Here is a 17,481-nt window from a genome sequence, read left to right as displayed (position 1 = left end):
GACTCCGCCTCTCCTCCGCCGTCGGAGCGCGTGTGCGCACGCGGAATCCACTCCCCTTCCCCTTCCCTTCCCCTTCCTTCCCTCCCCTCCCCGTCTCTCCCCAATCTACGAGTCTCCTCTGAATCCCCGCGAAGTTATTCGCTCATCTTCTCGCGAGAGTCCGGACGGTGAGGAACCGGCTGCTGAAGAGTGGGTGCTGGGGTGACTGTGGTGGTACCGAGTGTGCGGGCGCCCTGGGTGAGCGTTGGCTGTGCCTCTGTCCGGTTACCCCACTTCCTCTTACCCTATTGCTTTACCATACTTTGGAACCCTAATTTCTTATCGGAAGAACTCTGGTATCCTCTCGTTTCTCCTCCCTTTGCCAAAGTCTCATCTTGCCTTTATCCTGTCCTCTGCCCTCTTTCTTTCTCCTCCTCGTTCCTCCCTTCCTCGCCCTTCTTTTCCTTTCCCTCCTTTTTCTCTTCCCTTCCTCTTGCTCCTTTCCCCCTCCTCTTCCCCTGGTCTGCTCCCCTCCCCCTTAGCTTTCCTCCTGTCTCTTCTCCACTTGACTCTCCCTCCCCTTCTCTCCTTCCTTCCTTGCTTTCTAATCCTGCATGACTTCAGAAAAGTCATTTGACCTCTGGGGGCCTCGGTGACCTTATCTGTAAAATGAGGAGATTGGTTTATTGCATCCTCTGAGTGTGCGGGCCCCTGTGCCGGGGACCTTGCGTGGGCTGGGGTGGGAGCCTTCACAATGGGAGGAGTGTGGAGGGGCCGCCCCGGAGGAAGCCGGGGACTCTTGAGTGAGCGAGAGGAGGGAGGCCCAGCCTGTGTGGAGGCTGCAGGCAGGACTATCTGGGGGGGAACCGTTGATGTCTGGTAGAGGAGACAAGTGATGAGTGATCAGAAGAGATAAATTGGAGTCATTGTAAAGACCTTCTCTTTCCCTTTCCCAGTTTCTCTTACATCGTGGTGTATTTGTGCCTTGATGGAACACAACTTTACTATGACATTTGAGTGCTGTAAATAGGGAGCCGGGTCAAATCTGAGGGTCATATTTATCGCAGACCGGGGATCTAGTCTGCCGAGCAGCTTTTGAGGCCGGGAGCTTACTCCACCACCTACAAAAGTTTGAATTGTGGACACATCTGCTAGGAACTTGACTTTGGGTGGGATGAGCTTGTTTATGCCTAAGGGTAATTTCCTATAGGAAGACTAGAACCTCTTCCCTCCCCCCAAGTCTCAGTGAAACTGTTTCCATTATTTAGTGCCAACAGTTGTATGGTATTTCTGTGAAGGAAGCAACAACAAATCTTTCCATCATCAGACTAGAAAAAAATAGCAATCTGAGAGAAGAGCATTCCTGAATTATTTGTCTTTCTTCAAGACCTGGCATCATCACAGTCAGTACTGATCTTTGAAGTACGAGAGCTCAAATTCTGTCCTCATTGTCACAGGAGAAGGCTAGATGGAAACTACCCCGTGGATATTATTACTGAAACTTTTTACTCACATCATCAAGCTAATCCTGAATTCACCTAATTCCTTCTGGAAGTAGAAGTTTTATCTTCATTCTTCTGAGTTTTCTCTTTTCTTGTTGATCCCTTTATTTCTGTCATTTTCTATTTTTAAAAATCTCCCTTCTGAAATGTAATTGTCATTATCTTCAGGATTTTTCTTCAACCTATTTTACAGAATTAAGCCTTAGATTGAAATTGAAAGTCTCCAAGGGACCTAACGGTTCAGGGTTTGCTGTCCATAGTAAAGTAATCAATACACCAGATGACATCAACAACCTCGTAGAAGTGATTTGGGTATAGGATCAGTCAAAGGTGGAGGAGGGTGTCTTTAACTTTGAGGTCAGTAACATGATTGTGACTTTATATTTCTACTTCACCTCTTAAAATTACTAAGCTAGCTCAAGTCAAAACTTCTAAGGAGGCTTACTTAGTTAATTTGACTTTTTTCCCCCTATTGTGGGAGTGGGTTTTGTGCTTTTTGGACCAATTTGCCAGACTCAAAACTATTTGATTGAAGATACACTATGTTTTCATGTTTGAACTTTTAAACATTTTCTGCAGTGCCTCCTCTGCTACTTAGGAAGCTGAGCCTGTGGCCTTCTTTTCTAGGACTGATATTTAACAAGCATTTTATTTCCATTCTCTTGCTATTTGATATTAATTTGGGAGGTAGGGACACAAAGCATTTTTAATATCTTCTAAATTAGTGACCTGTTCCCGTTGGAACATAGAGATATCGTAAAGTGCAGAGCTAATACTCTCTGATCCTATCAGTGGAAAAGGAAGCTTCAAAGCCAGCTCCTTTTTCCTCCCTAGAGAGGCCTCCCACTACGCAAAGTTGGATATTAAGAACAAAGATTTTATGTGCCATTTGAAGCAGAGGCACCAGTAAACGAAAATAAGAAAGGAGGATGAGCAATGACACTCATAATTTTCTGTGACTGTGATGCTGTGATGTAAAAGGCTTGGTATTTTATGTCTACCTAAAAATTAATATTCAGTATATAAAACAGAATCGAGCAAACTTCCTAAGTTTTTTTTTTTTTTTTAATGAAAATTGCATTGGAATGTTGTCAGTAAAAAAAAAATGCTTTGTATGTTATCAAAGGGCGTTTTCTATCTAGGAGAAAAAATGTTTCCTATTTTACTGAACAGCATTTTCCATTTTCCCTGAAAGTAATGAAGCATTTCTAATATCCCTGAAAAAGCAACTATTTCTAGCAACTTAGTACTTTACCTTTAACTCTTTCCTTATCCTTGTAATTCAATGCTTCTAAGCTTTTGATTGATTGGCTTTTATGTGTGAAACAGTGCTCCTAAATCTTATTAGTAGCCAGATAGTTTTGTTAATAATCTCTATTTTTGATCAGGAACATATGGCTTAAAATTTCAATTCTTGCTTATGCTTTTGTAGAAATTTTAAAAATTAGTTTAGTATTGAGCCAAGAGTTTCTTTTTGTCAATGTACTTTAGTGAGTCAGGACTTTTAAAAATGGGGGTAAGTAGGGGTTTTATTATTTTGAGGGGCATCTTACTATTTTAATGACACTTGCCATTCATTTAGTATTTTTGCAAGCTCCTTACACCTTTCTAAGCTACTAGTGTAAGCACTGTTACCCCTATTTTGTAGATGAAGAAACAGGCTTAGAGAAGTTTAGTGGCTAGGGATTATAAGGCATATTAGAACAGGAAGAGATCTTAGAGGCCATTGTGTCTAACCCCAGAAGTGAAGTGATTTGCCCAGGATCATATAGCTACTAAGTGGCAGAATTTGAACACAGGTATTCTTGACTCCCAAGTCGAGTGCCCTACCCATTATATCAAGCTGATTCAGAGAACTGGCAAATGGTACTGAGGTAGAAACCTAGATAGATTTTCAGCTGTGCTATTTCTAATTCCCCCATCAGAAGAACAGGTGAATTGAAGGTGTATATCCATTAGTGGTCACTTTGTGCTGATCTAATCCATACTCTCATTTTGTCATCTCTACCCCCAACCCAAAGATTGTGAACCCAGAGGTCTGTAATATTTTGATTACTGTATTTGAATATATATATTTAATAAGTTTAAATATGCATTTGAAACAGTTCTGAGAAGGTATTGGTAGGCTTCATTAGACTGTCAAAGGGGTCCATGACCCTTGTGATTAGTGACATACCTGTAGATAAGGAAACTAGCTAGGGTTAGTAGTAACCTCTTTAAGTTTTTCCCCCCTCACTTGTATGGTTTTCTTTAGAGGATTAATTGTGAGAATTTTTTTTAACTTGTAAAATATGCTACAGATGAATTGCCATTATTTATAATACCTGGCCCAACTTATATAGGTGAAACTCATTATCTGGTACCTTGCTCTGGCCAACTTGAGTACTCTTTTCTCATTCTCAAGCAAATACTTTACTATTTCTAACAGGGTAATAATTTACTTACCGTCCACTTGATTAAGATTATGAACTCTTTCAATCTGTTAGTAAATATTTATTTATTATTTATCCAACTCCCACTATATGCTCCTTATGTGAAATCCTAGGTGATAGTGGGAGATATAAAGAATTTAATATGGCTAGCAACCTGGTTGACTAGGAGAATATATACTTATCACATAAGAAGATTTTTTTAGATTATTATTAATTCCTGAGGTGTATCCCAAAGAATAGCTAAAAAAGTGTCACTTGATGGTGACAAGTGAATTTTTTTCTTTTTCTTTTTTTTTTAAATTAAAGCTTTTTTATTTACAAAATATATGCATGGGTAATTTTTTTAAAATAACTTTTTATTGATAAAACCCATGCCAGGATAATTTTTTACAGCATTATCCTTTGCACTCACTTCTGTTCCAGTTTTTCCCCTCCCTCCCTCCACCCCCTCCCCCAGATGGCAAGCAGTCCTTTACATGTTGAATAGGTTACACTATATCCTAGATACAATATATGTGTGCAGAACCGAACAGTTCTCTTGTTGCACAGGGAAAATTGGATTCAGAAGGTATAAATAACCCGGGAAGAAAAACAAAAATGCAAGCAGTTTATATTCATTTGCATGGGTAATTTTTCAACATTGACCCTTGCAAAACCTTTTGTTCCAAATTTTCCCCTCCTTCCTCCATCCCTTCCCCTAGCTGGCAGGTAGTCCAATACATGCTAGATATGTTAAAAATATATGTTAAATCCAATATATGTATTTATACAGTTATCTTGCTGCACCAAAAAAATCAGATCAAGAAGGAAGAAAAAAAAAAAAACAAAGAAAATAAAATGCAAGCAAACAACAATAGAGAGAGTGAAAATGCTATGTTGTGCTCCACACTCAGTTCCCACGGTCCTCTATCTGGGTGTAAATGGCTCTCTTCATCACTGAACAAATGGCATTGATTTGAATCATCCCTTTATTGAAGAGAGCCACATCCATCAGAATTGATCATTGTATCGTCTTGATGCTGTATACAATGATCTCCTGGTTCTGCTTATTTCACTTAGCATCAGTTCATGTAAGTCTCTCCAGGGAATTTTTCAAATATATTTTAAATATCAGTGTGTTTTTCCAGTACAGGTGTTTATTACTTGGAAGAGAAAAAGCTAATAGCTGTCTTGGTTCTAAAGGTCCAGAAAATCTAGGAAGTTAAGTTTTTTTGTTTTGTTTTTTTTCCTGAGGGCTGGTGCTCTATCCACTGCGCCACCCAGTTGCCCCTGAGATTAAATGTTTTTGAGATTATAGAGAAAAGACTGTTCTTCATGCATCCTTGACCAGAGTCATAGGATTGTAGATCTAGAACTCAATGGAAAGAAGAAATCAAAGAAACTAGCATTTATTAAGGGTTTGCTTTATGCCAGGCACTGAACTAAGCCCTGAATATATAAATACAAACAACAGGAAGACAAGTTACTGTCTCAAAGAGATTGTTTGGCCCAAATTCCTTCACAAAATGAAGCTTCCAGGAAGAACTCAATAATAGAAGAGCAGCAAGTCTTAAAACAAATATGGGAGTATGAAACCCCAGGTGCTGAAAGTTTTTCAATGTCGTGCTAATGGAGTTGTGATTTTTGAAGTCTATTAAGTCAGGAACAGGGTCCAAAAGGACCTAAGAGATTATCTAGTACAATTTCTTTGTTTTACAGATAAAGACACCAAGGCCCAGAGAGATTGATTTATCCAGTATCATACAGATGATAATAATAGAGCTGAGATTCAAATTCAGGTATTATTATTCCCAAATTCAGTGCTCTTCATGTAAAACCAACTAGAAATGTACAGGGCTAGATTTTGCCCCTTGTCTTCCTCATGTTTCTTAGTAGACTACTTAAGTCTAAGTGAACTTTGTATTTCTAGTTCTTATTTTTAGAATGAATTGAGAATAAATTGAGAAATTTGGTGGCATTCATATTTGAAAACGAAAACACTGGAGTAGCTAAGTAAACGTCCCCAACCTCATTCTTTTTTAATGTGTTTTCTTTATCTTAGTCACACAAAATCTCAAGGGACAGTTAAAGATCGACTTTAAAGAACTTTGGGGACATTTACAAACTAGGTAAAACTGTTTTTTTGGTATTTATTTTGGTGAAAGGGGAATTAATATTTTACTAACCATTTCATCTTAAAAAATTAAATATGTGGGGGCAGCTAGGTGCCAAAGTAGAGCAAGGAGGACCTGAGTTCAAATTTGGTCTCAGACACTTAACACTACCTAGCTGAGTGACTCCACAAGTCACTTAACTCCAATTGCCTCAGCCAAAAAAAAAAATATATATATATATATATATACATATTTGTGATCAAGGGACGTCTGCCAATTTCCCTTTTTTGCTGAGTCACTGATGACTTCTACTCAGATATACAATAACATTTGGTGTTTTGTGTTGTATGCTTTGACTAAGTTAAGATCTGATGCAAGGAGGGAATTAATCTTTTACTATTATCTCCTCATATAATCTAATTGTATTTTCTTTTCTTTTCTTTTTTTTTTTTTTTTTGCTGAGGCAATTGGGGTTAACTGACTTTCCCAGAATTACACAGCTAGGAAGTGTTAAGTGTCTGAGATCAGATTTGAACTCAGGTCCTCCTGACTTCAGGGCTGGTGCTCTCTCCACTGTGACACCTAGCTGCCCCAATTGTATTTTCTTAGCTTTTCATCATGTTCTGAGGAGATCAAGGATCTCCCTAAAGAAATTAGTACTTAGTTTAGGAACCTAGGATTATGAAAATTTGAAATATCAGCAACTTTTTTTTAAAGCTTTTTGTTTTTCAAAACAAATGCATAGACAATTCTTCAACATCAGCCCTTGCATAACCTTGTGTTCTAATTTTCCCTCCCTTCCCCCACCCCCTCCCTTAGATGGCAAGTAGCCCAGTATATGTTAAACATGGTAGAAATATGTTAAATCTAATGTATGCATACATATTTATACATTTATTGTGCTGCACAAGAAAAATCAAATCAGTAAAAAAATAGCAACAGCAAAACAAAATGCAAGCAAATAACAAAAAGAATGGAAATGCTATGTTATGCTCCACACTCAGTTCCCACAGGCCTCTCTCTGGGTGTAAATGGCTCTCTTCATCATTGAACAATTGGAACTGGTTTGAATCATCTCATTGTTGAAGAGAGCCACATTCGTTAGAATTGATCATCGTATAATCTTGTTGAGCAGCATGTTTTTCTAATGTCAACATCCCTGGGTACTTGGTATAGACTGTGCCAAACTTCTAATTGTGTTTATTATACTTGTTGGGTTAAACCAGATCCAGTTTCTTTATGCCTCTGTTCAGCACTGATTCATTCTTTGGCCATTAGTTTCAGACTGGTGACATTGCAGCAATGGCAGAGTATGGAATCTCAACTGGTCAGCGTGTGGCAGTGATCTGGGATAGGTCATCTTCGGTGGAGGCTCTGAAAAGTCTGGTGGATAAACTACAGAAACTGGCTGGTGACGAGAGTCATGTGTCTGTGGAAAACATCAACCAACTATTACAATGTAAAAACTTGTCCTAGACTCATCTTTAGGGTTAGGAGGATCTGGATGGATGTATGAACTACTTCTTTGTTGTTCATTTGTTTCAGTTATGTCCAACTCTTTCTGATCATATTTGGGATTTTCTTGGCAGAGATACTGGAGTAATTTTCCATTTTCTTCTCCAGCTCATTTTTTAGATGGGGAAATTGAGGTAAATAGGATAAAATGACTTACCCAGAGTCATATAGCTAATGTCTGAGGCAGATTTGAACTCTGGAAGATGAGTCTTACTGACTCTGTCCATTCTGTTTGGGCTTGCTTCTCTAGAAAATGTCTTCAACTCTGGATTTCTGTTTTGCTAATGAAAAACTGGTGTGCTATCAGATTCCTGTTGAGAAATGATAGAAGTATACATTCACTCATAAAAGTACATCTTTATCTTATAACTGATTATAATAGGAGAGAGAAAAAAGCTCATTTAACTAATTTATTCTGGTACCTGATCATATAAATAGATCTAGGTACATTGGTGAGAATAATAGCAGTGTGAGCATGGATGGAAGGGAATACAGAGAGTAATAGGATCACAGTAGTAGGTCCATTGAACTACTGTTAAACTGGAGAAGATAGATATCTCTCCTTCCATCTGGAACCTATAGAAGTTCTAAGATTCCTGGATACAGAGGAGGATGCATGCTGGTGGGTCTCAGACATTCTAAGTGATACTTGTTATAGTTTTCATTTTCCCTTCTCAGCTGCTCACAAAGAATCCAGCTTCGATGTTGTTCTGTCGGGTCTGGTTCCAGGAAGTACAATATTGCACAGTACTGAAATTTTGGCAGAAATTGCTAGGATCCTTCGACCAGGTGGGCAAGTCCTTCTGAAAGAGCCAGTGGAGACAACCTCAAGTAAGAAATCTGTGTCCTGTTCCTTGAATCTTCATTTGAAGTATTAAACCAAGGTTTATAAGATAAGCTTAAGGTATTTGCTGCTACTCGTGAAATGATATGGAACTGTGGACCAGTTCTGAAAGCACTTTGAAAAGGCCTCTGATAAAGGCCTTATTTCTAAAAAATATAGAGAATTAACTCAAATTTATAAGACTTCAAGCCGTTTTTCAATTGATAAGTGGTCAAAGGATAGGAACAGACAGTTTTCAGATGAAGAAATTGAAATCATTTCTAGTCATAGGGAAAGGTGCTCCAAATCATTATTGATCAAAAAAATACAAATTAAGACAACTATGAGATATCACTACACACCTCTCAGACTAGCTAAGATGAGAGGAAAAGATAATGATGAATGTTGGAAGGGATGTGGGAAAAGTGGGTCACTGATACCTTGTTGGTGGAGTTGTGAACTGATCCAACCATTCTGAAGAGCAATGTGGAACTATGCCCAAAGGGCTAAAAAATTATGCATACCCTTTGATCCAGCAGTGACTCTACTGGGCTTATATCCCAAAGAAATCATAAAGAAGGGAAAAGTACCCACATGTGCAATAATGTTTGTGGCAGCCCTCTTTGTAGTGGCAAGAAACTGGAAACTGAGTGGATGCCCATCAGTTGGAATGGCTGAATAAATTATGGTATATGAATGATACGGAATATTATTTTTCTATAAGAAGTGATCAGCAGGATGATTTCAGAGAGACCTGGAGGGACTTACATGAACTGATGCTAAGGAAAATGAGCAGAACCAGCAGATCATTGTGCATGGTAACAGCAAGATTACACAGTGATCAATTCTGATGGGTGTGGTTCTTCTCTTTTAAATTTTTTAAATTATAGCTTTTTATTTACAAAACATATGCATGGGTAATTTTTTTTTTTAATACTGATACACATATTTATACAGTTATCCTGCTGCACAAGAAAAATTGGATTTAGAAAGAAAAAAAAAAAAAAAAACCTGAGAAGGAAAATAAAAATGCAAGCAAACAATAACAGAAAGAATGAAAATGCTATATTGTGGTTCACACTCAGTTCCCATAGTCCTCTCTCTGGGTGTAGATGGCTCTGTTCATTATTGAACAATTGGAACTGGTATAAATCATCTCATTGTTGAAGAGTGTGGCTCTTCTCAACAGTGAGTTGATTCAAGCCAGTTCCAATGATCTTGTGATGAAGAGAGCCATCTATATCCAGAGAGAAGACTGAGGGAACTGAGTGTAGATTTCACTTTTTGTTGTTGTTTACTTGCATTTTGTTTTCTTTCTCTTTTTTTTTCCCTTTTTGATCTGATTTTTCTTGTGCAGAATGATAATTGTATAAACATGTATACATATATTGTATTTAACATATATAGGATTACTTGCCATCTAGGGGAAGGGGTGGGGGCAAGAAGGAGGAAATTTGGAACACAGGGTTTTGCGAGGGTCAATGTTGAAAAATTATCCATGCATATGTTTTAAAAATAGCTTTAATAAAGGGGAAAAAATAAAGGACAATTTAAAACCTTTAGACAAACATAAAGTACCGCTTTAAGTTTTTACCAGTTCTACACAAGACGTGACTTTTAATGATTCTTTTATAAATCTATTGTGATTTTCTTTTTCTTTTGGATAGTTCATGAAAACAAAGTGAAGACAGCAGCTAAATTATGCTCAATCCTGAAACTTTCTGGGCTTGTGGAAGTGAAGGAGGTATGTTTACAAGTGAGCTGCAACTCACTTTACTAAAACATGGGATAGAGGAAATCCATGTTGCAAAATTCATCCTTATGCTTCGATATTTTTTCTGCTTTATTAACTAAAAGTATATTGCCAGAATGTTTGTTCTTGAAAATGGATGTTTTTTTATTCCTTGTTGTTAGAATCTTTGCGATTACATGATGCAACCCCAATCTTAATTTCTGATACGTCACTGCTTTTCTCTGACAGAGATCTTTGAGATTTATTATTGTTGGGGTTTTTTGTGCCTGCCTTTTTTTCCCCTTTTACATGGTAATGCTGTTTTCTGCTTACATGAGAAGAAGAAATAGTAAGAAAAGAGATAATATTTGCAAAGCACTCAAGTTTTGTAAAGATGTGTGTTAGCAGAGAAAAAAACTGAATTCTAGTCATGACCCTTGTCAAAAATTAAAAATGAAGCATAACACAATATCTATATATTCTTTATATAGGTATGCTAAAAAGAAGTATAAAATGGCGTGAGTGAATTTTGTTTTCAACATCGACTAAACCTTTTTTGAATTTTGAATTTTAGTTGCAAAAAGAATCCTTAACCCCAGAGGAGGTACATTCAGTACAAGAGCACTTGGGTTACCAGAGTGACAGCTTGGTCTCTGTTCAAGTCATAGGCAAAAAACCAAACTTTGAAGTAGGCTCTTCTACCCAGCTTAAGCTTTCCTTCCCCAAGAAGTCTGCCATATCAGGTAAGAATAACCCAAGATTATACTAATCCCATACATTTTAATTCCTTGTTGGGCCAAGCAGAGTATGTTAAAGATTAAACTAGGTGACTGATTTAAATTTGTTTATGAAAAGAGACCTGATGTTACAAGTGTACCTGGTTCATTTAATTTCTTCATATTCTTTACAAAGGCTAAGAAAGTTAATTTTCCCTATATGGGATTTCCCTTAAGATTATGTCACTTTTAAGATTACATCAATTTGCTCAGTTATACCTAGAAATCCTTATCTTGCCCTTTCCCTTATTACTATTGTGATTTTAACAAAGGAAACTGGCTAAAATTGCAGTATGCAGATAAATTTTCAGATACTTGATGCTCTCTTTCTTATTATTCTGACTTCCCTAAGATTTTTGGAAACCTGTGTGCTCAGGATCACAGAATGAACAAGAGCAGTGTAAACAAACAAACTGTCCTGTTTAAAGGATTTGATCATGCACTTGTGCTTGGCCAGTTTGGGGATGTACATTTGCCTGAACTGACCTGTCTGAAAATCTGCCCTAGAATGAGCTTGTTTCACTTAGCTCCTCCTGATCCATATTGTTAATTTTTGACCTGGCTAATGGCAGCATCTTCTGATTGATTCAGAAATAAAAGCCTTGAGATCTCTTTTTAGCATACTTTATTTTGGGAGCTGATCTTTGTGGGTTTTTCACTAAAAAGGGGGATGAAGCCTGCCTTGTAGTGTGATGCTGAGTTAGTTGGTATCCATAAAGTCACTGTACCTCTAGGAAGAAAGAACCTTTTAGTGTCGCATATCCTATATCTGACTTGTCTTTATATTTCTTTTGTTGCCTGATTTTAGAGAAACCTGCTGTGGATCCTAATGCTGCCAAACTGTGGACACTTTCAGCCAATGATATGAATGATGATGGCATGGTAAGTTGGGCCCAATGCTGATCCAAGTGGTATTTTGATTTATCTTCAACAACTCTGTCAGAGCCTTTATGCTGGGTATGAACAGTCATATGTTAGAACCATTACTGCTGGTTGTGTTTTTCTTGCTTTTTGATGGAATTTCAGCAGTGAAGTTACCATCATTTTTACTTGGTTTCTATTTGACTGAAAAGATTTTCTTTCTTTTACTCAATATAATAGACCTAAAATGAATGTATGCACACAAAGCTTTTTGTCACTTTAAAAACATTCTTTTGGACTCATTTTTCAAATGTTTTCAAAACGTTTAAATGATGGGGAAAAGTTACTTTTTATCACTCTGTCCTCATTGAACACTTCTTGTTACAAAACTACTGATATCTACATCTAGTTGTAAATGTAACATTCCACACTTAGAGAAATCCTTAACCCTTCTCTGGTCATTTGATTTTTTTCATCCCTTTATCCATTCACCTGTTTCCTTCCTCCCATCCACAAGGTAAAAATTAATAGAAATTATACTATAAATAATCCATGATATATGCCAATGGTATATATCTATATAGCTAGACTTTATAAAGTGCTTTTTGTTATTTTTGGGCAATTCATGTTTGGTTATTTTGTAATATCCAGTTTCGTCTTGGCATCCATCCCCAGTAATCAGCTAATGTGTATCAGGGAGTGCATAATAATTTTAATGTTAAATTGAACTTAACATAACTAGGAAGGTAACCTTACTGCCCCAAAAATTACTTTTAAATTGGATGTACAATGCTAAGCATAAATAATTTTTGTATTATCTATGCTACTGCTTTCCTCTTTTAGTATGACTATATAAGAGCTTCTCAGCTGAGGTAGCTTCTTAGTCATTAGACTAATCTGAAAACGTTCCAGGATCTCATTGATTCCGATGAACTCTTGGATCCAGAGGATTTGAAGAAGCCAGATCCAGCTTCCCTACGAATTGCTTCATGTGGAGAAGGGGCAAAAAGGAAGGCCTGTAAAAATTGGTGAGTATTAGGAAAGGTTCATTACTTTCTTTCAAGGAATGTGTAATAAAGAAGAGAGGAACTTAACTCTTGCAAATACCTCCATGTGATATGGTATATCTCCTTCCTTTGATATTACCTAGGCCATAGAGAAAGTAGTTCCTTTGGGACTAGTCCTATGTAAAGGATGACTGGAAGACTGATGGAAAGAAAGAGTCCTTGGACTCACCATAAACTGTTAGAAGACATTTTTTAGGATTTGTGAGTTTTAAATTCTTATACTTTCTTATCTCTTATTTAGCACGTGTGGCTTAGCAGAAGAACTGGAACAGGAGAAAATGAAGGAGCAGAAGAGGTCCCAACCCAAGTCAGCTTGTGGAAATGTAAATGTTTTGGTAGATTTTCAAAATTCAGAAAGTATCCAGCATATATTTAGGCTTTATCCTAAAATTGTATCTACATTGTTTCTACCTCTAAATAGCTTACAATTCAAATGATTCCAAGTAAGACAAAGTAAAGCAGATCTATGTTGGAGAAGAGAAGTCCTCTATTTCATGAGGATATTAGCATTCTCAGAGATCCTATAACTGTTTTGTGGTAGGAATTTTTCCTGCCTCTATCTTTTTTATTTTCATTTTTATGAATAGACTCAGTACTTCACATGTATATTTCATCACTTATTTTCATTTCATTATTTGAATTTTTAACTTTAAATCTTCTTTCACTGTCCAAAAATTGTTAGGTCCTGAACTCACTAATTTACATGGCATTAGATATTTCTGATTTATCACAGGAGCTGTAAAGTTTTCGTATTTTCATCATTTAATATTTTAGTATTTAGTATTTTTATCTCTACTGAGGATAAAATCTTAGCTAGCTGTGTTATTTCAGAACCACTTAGTGGAAAGAAAGTGGCAAGATTAGGGATTACTTCCTCTTGGTCTTTGAGTTTGTATTTCCTTGATTAGTAGACAGTTTCAACTTCTCTTTCTCTCAACAGTGTTATTTAGGTGATGCCTTCCGCTGTGCCAGCTGCCCCTACCTTGGGATGCCAGCCTTTAAACCTGGAGAGAAAATCCTTTTGAATGAAAAAAATCTTCACGATGCCTAAAAGACAAAATCACTGGGACTTGTGGGGATTATTCCATTTCAAAAACTGACTCCAGCACTCATTTCAGCAACCCTTCAAGCCCTATCTGTTTGCCTCATGCCTCCTTGGTTCTGCCTACACTCTTGTGATGGGATCCTAGATGGGGTTGGCTTGGTAGATATGCAGAAATTTGGGTATCTGTGCTGCTGTGAACCAAAGTACTGAGATATAATCAGCCAGATTAATTTGCATTGGGCTATCTGATTCTTCAGTGGGACTTGAAAGGAAGGTATAGGGAATTTCCATCTAATTAATGCTGGCAGAAGGAGATATACACTAGAGAAGTTACCTTCTCCATGTTAGCATTTGGTAACCTGATCACACTGTATTTGGGACCTGAGCCCAACCTCTCTTGTCAGCTTGGATCATATCACCCTTGAACATGATAGTTTTCCTTTAGTGTTAAACTTCTGTGATGTATTGCCAGATCACAGATCTGCCTCCTAAATTGATCGATAATTTAACTAATCGTTTTATGAGCAAGCACCTTTATTCAGTTTGTGGTTATTGGAAAAGATAGTCAAGTGTTGTATGAACTCCTTACGGTAACTAGCTTCCAGTCCAAATGGATTTCTGAAAACTTGAACCATTCGTATTTTTTAATTAAACCCAGCCTCACTGTCTCAAACCATTGTTATTGTGATCTGACCATTATTGAATTATTGGAGCTGTTTCCTTTTTCCATGTCTGCAAACTTAAAAAGGTGTTAGAATAATGCACTTCTATATAGCAGCTCCACGGGTGTGTGTGTAAGAGATAAAACTTATTTGTTACTGTAGTGTACTTCTTTCTACCAGTTTGTGTGTGAGTGGATGAGAGAACTGATCTTGCAATAAGCAACAAAAACACTTTCATCTAAGTGAGGGGTCTAAGCTCACTTCTGTCTTTAGATAGCACATTCCTATTATATGTTGTGGCACACCAAGGAGTCAGTGTCACAAGAAATAACCCTTCAATTATGGAATAGAGTGGCCTTTCTTCATCTACTCAGAACTATTTTGTGTGATCTGGAGATCAAGACTAAAACCAGCTGTAATTGGTGCAAGATTCACTCTTGTCCTTGCTAGTGACCTTAAGGACTAGGATCCAATTTTGCCAAATATTGACAAATGTGTGGATTTAGGGGAACTAGAATTGCAGCTCAGTGACTGATAAATAAAGTTTTAAATGGTCTTAATCTTTGAAATTTGTGCTGATTCTTTTGCTTGCATTCCAGTATTGTGGTTCCTGCAAATGTTTTTGTTGTGCTCTGAGGCAGAGCTTTTTAAACTTTTTCCACTTGCAAATCTCTTTCACCTGAGAATTTTTACATGACCCTAAGTACATAGGTATTTTATATAGAGACATACAAATAAAAATTTACTGATAATCTTAATTTTGCTTCTCCACATTCAGTTATGAGATCCCATATGGGGTCAAAACCTACAGTTTTCTGCTCTAAGGAAATAATAGTCCAAGTTAGTCTCATTAACCTTAGACGTAAACATATATATATGGAGCAGAATAATGAATATATAACTTCATTGTTTTCCAGTGTTTGAATTCTTTGATAAGGTTTAGAGCAGAATGTCATTCCATTTGTGCTGAGGAACCTGTTGTATAGTAGTCTTTGGACTCTGGTGAAAGGCACAACTTGCTGACCTGCTATTGACTTTACTCCTCATTTGCTGCTTCCATTATTATCAGGAACTAAACAAGTGTGACTTTTCTTTTTTGCTGCAGTTGACAGTCTTAAGTGTATCTCAGAAACAACTATCCTATCACCCTGTTAGGTTTAGAAGAAAGTAAGTTGGTGAGTCAGGGATGCCAGAGAAAAGACCTGCTAATCTGCAGGGCCAAATTTGGTTTGGGAGGTTGCCACATGCACAGCATCTGGAGAAAAGTTGGATATTTATTAAATCTCAAAATCTGGGGTTCAGTGCTATTGGGAGTGGCTTTTGAACTTCAATTGAACCCTCTTTTTTTTTTTTTTTTTTCCATTTTCTGATGCTGAATCCTTAATCTTCCCAACCATATGATGCTGGAAAGAAGTTACTTTTATATCTTCATCTTCTTTCAATACTTCCTCTATTACTGCTTCTTCCCCTGCATTGGCTCCCATGAAACTTAAAATTGGTTTTACTGAATAGAATCTTATGTCAGAATTTATCTTGTCCAGTTGCATTGCAGATGAGAACTTGTTGCAATGGATGTCATTCAGGGTGGTGGGCAGATGCTAGATGGAAATCTGATCTAATCAATATAATAAGGAACAATTTCACTGTTTGGAAGTGACCTCTATGGTGATCTAGTCCCATCTGTACCTGAAAAGTAACCTCTACCACACAGTTGACATGGCTGCCTTTGCTTAAAAGCTTTCAAAGAGTTGGAGCCGAACTCCAACGGCAATGAATTCCAATTTTGGAAAATTCTAGTTAGGAAATGTTTTTCTTCTATCAAGCTAAATTTGCCTGTGCAGTTTCTATCGGTTACTTCTAGTTTTGCCCTAAGATGTAACAGTCTTCTTCAGGGAAGCTCTCATGTGTTTCACCTCTAATTCCCACATCTCTCCAGGATAAACATCTTTTTGAACTGCTTGTCATATGGCGTGAACTCAAAGCCTTTTGCCATTCTAGTCAGTCTTTGGATAATGGCCTTCTTAAAATGTAGCACCCAGATCTCAATAAAATATCCTAGATATTTGACTAGGGCAGAGTACACTAAGATTCATTTCTTGATTCCTGGATTCTGGGTCTTTCTTAATGTAACCTGGGTTCCATTAGCTTTGTTGCTTGCCATATCACATTTTTTTCTTGAATTTAGCACTGAAAAAGACTTGGAGATTATCTTGTCAGCTCATAGAAATTAAGTGATTTGCTTAGGGTCACAGCCAGTTGCTGTTTCCTTTGGTTCCAAATCAAATGCTTTTTCCACAGTAGCATGAATGGGACTGGAATTTGGAGAACCTATGGGTTATTTTTGACTCACAGATCCTTTTTCCTGCCTCAGATTTTTCTGTCCGTTAAAAATGAGTAGTATTGGTCACTGAGAAAGGAACATAATTTTACTAGATTGATTCTGAAGCTTAATGTCTTTGTTACCAGATGTTCTTCTGAATTAAGGGACTGGATAAACCTGAGGTTTAAGCAGTGGTGAAAAAGCAGTTTTTACTTGTCCAAGTTATTCCTTGAATAAGTGAACTCTAATGAATTTTGATTTATCCTAGTCTAAAATAGCTGACCTTTCCCAAGTGAAAAAATAGAAATTCTCAACATTCTTGCCCTTGTTTATCTAATTTCCTTCTCCATAAAATGAGATGAATTAACATGTTATGAGGAAAAACTGATAATTTATTCATTAGGGGATCACATCAGCACAAAGACTGGTTACATGGGGTATTTATAGTCACCATCACCATGCACATTCAGTATAATGAATTATTAATGAATCTACTATTAATGCTCCCTTAGCACCCAAGCAATATGTTAATATCTATAAATTATTGAAATAAGAGTTATTACTAAACCTTGAGGTTTATGATTATTTACTTGTTTCCCATTAATAATCTTCATAGTTTCTCCCCCCACTGCTTTAATTGGTTTTTCTTCAGAGCAGCAGACAGGGTTGTATGA

The 17,481-nt window shown here is 37.1% G+C and overlaps 1 protein-coding gene across 6 annotated transcripts; it reads left to right on the top strand.

The window, feature by feature from the left end:
- Window positions 1-6: 6 nt before the first annotated feature.
- CIAPIN1 (cytokine induced apoptosis inhibitor 1) lies at window positions 7-15,056 on the top strand. 6 transcript variants are annotated; one of them, XM_051979909.1, is made up of 11 exons: window positions 7-167; window positions 5,612-5,691; window positions 5,955-6,021; window positions 7,285-7,465; window positions 8,200-8,352; window positions 10,012-10,088; window positions 10,651-10,819; window positions 11,661-11,734; window positions 12,626-12,741; window positions 13,022-13,103; window positions 13,721-15,056. In XM_051979909.1, exons 4-11 carry the CDS (start codon window positions 7,309-7,311, stop codon window positions 13,829-13,831), a joined length of 939 nt encoding a protein of 312 aa, XP_051835869.1. In that variant the 5' UTR covers window positions 7-167; window positions 5,612-5,691; window positions 5,955-6,021; window positions 7,285-7,308; the 3' UTR covers window positions 13,832-15,056. The 6 variants fall into 6 exon arrangements, with proteins under 6 accessions (XP_051835869.1, XP_051835867.1, XP_051835870.1 ...); XM_051979907.1 differs by having other exon boundaries at window positions 7-237; XM_051979910.1 differs by lacking the exon at window positions 5,612-5,691 and having other exon boundaries at window positions 7-237.
- The last annotated feature ends 2,425 nt before the right edge of the window (window positions 15,057-17,481 follow it).

This window comes from Antechinus flavipes, chromosome 2, assembly GCF_016432865.1.
Source record: "Antechinus flavipes isolate AdamAnt ecotype Samford, QLD, Australia chromosome 2, AdamAnt_v2, whole genome shotgun sequence".
Classification (NCBI taxonomy): domain Eukaryota; kingdom Metazoa; phylum Chordata; class Mammalia; order Dasyuromorphia; family Dasyuridae; genus Antechinus; species Antechinus flavipes.
Note: the sequence above shows the minus strand (reverse complement) of the source record. Positions and strands in the feature narration are given on the sequence as shown.

Excerpts from the sequence above, each read along its gene's own strand:
- CIAPIN1 (XM_051979911.1), top strand. The coding sequence starts at position 7,309 with ATGGCAGAGTATGGAATCTCAACTGGTCAGCGTGTGGCAGTGATCTGG. Across the intron at positions 10,820-11,660 it reads CAAGAAGTCTGCCATATCAG|AGAAACCTGCTGTGGATCCT; the intron begins GTAAGAATAACC and ends GCCTGATTTTAG. Across the intron at positions 13,104-13,720 it reads CCAAGTCAGCTTGTGGAAAT|TGTTATTTAGGTGATGCCTT; the intron begins GTAAATGTTTTG and ends TTCTCTCAACAG.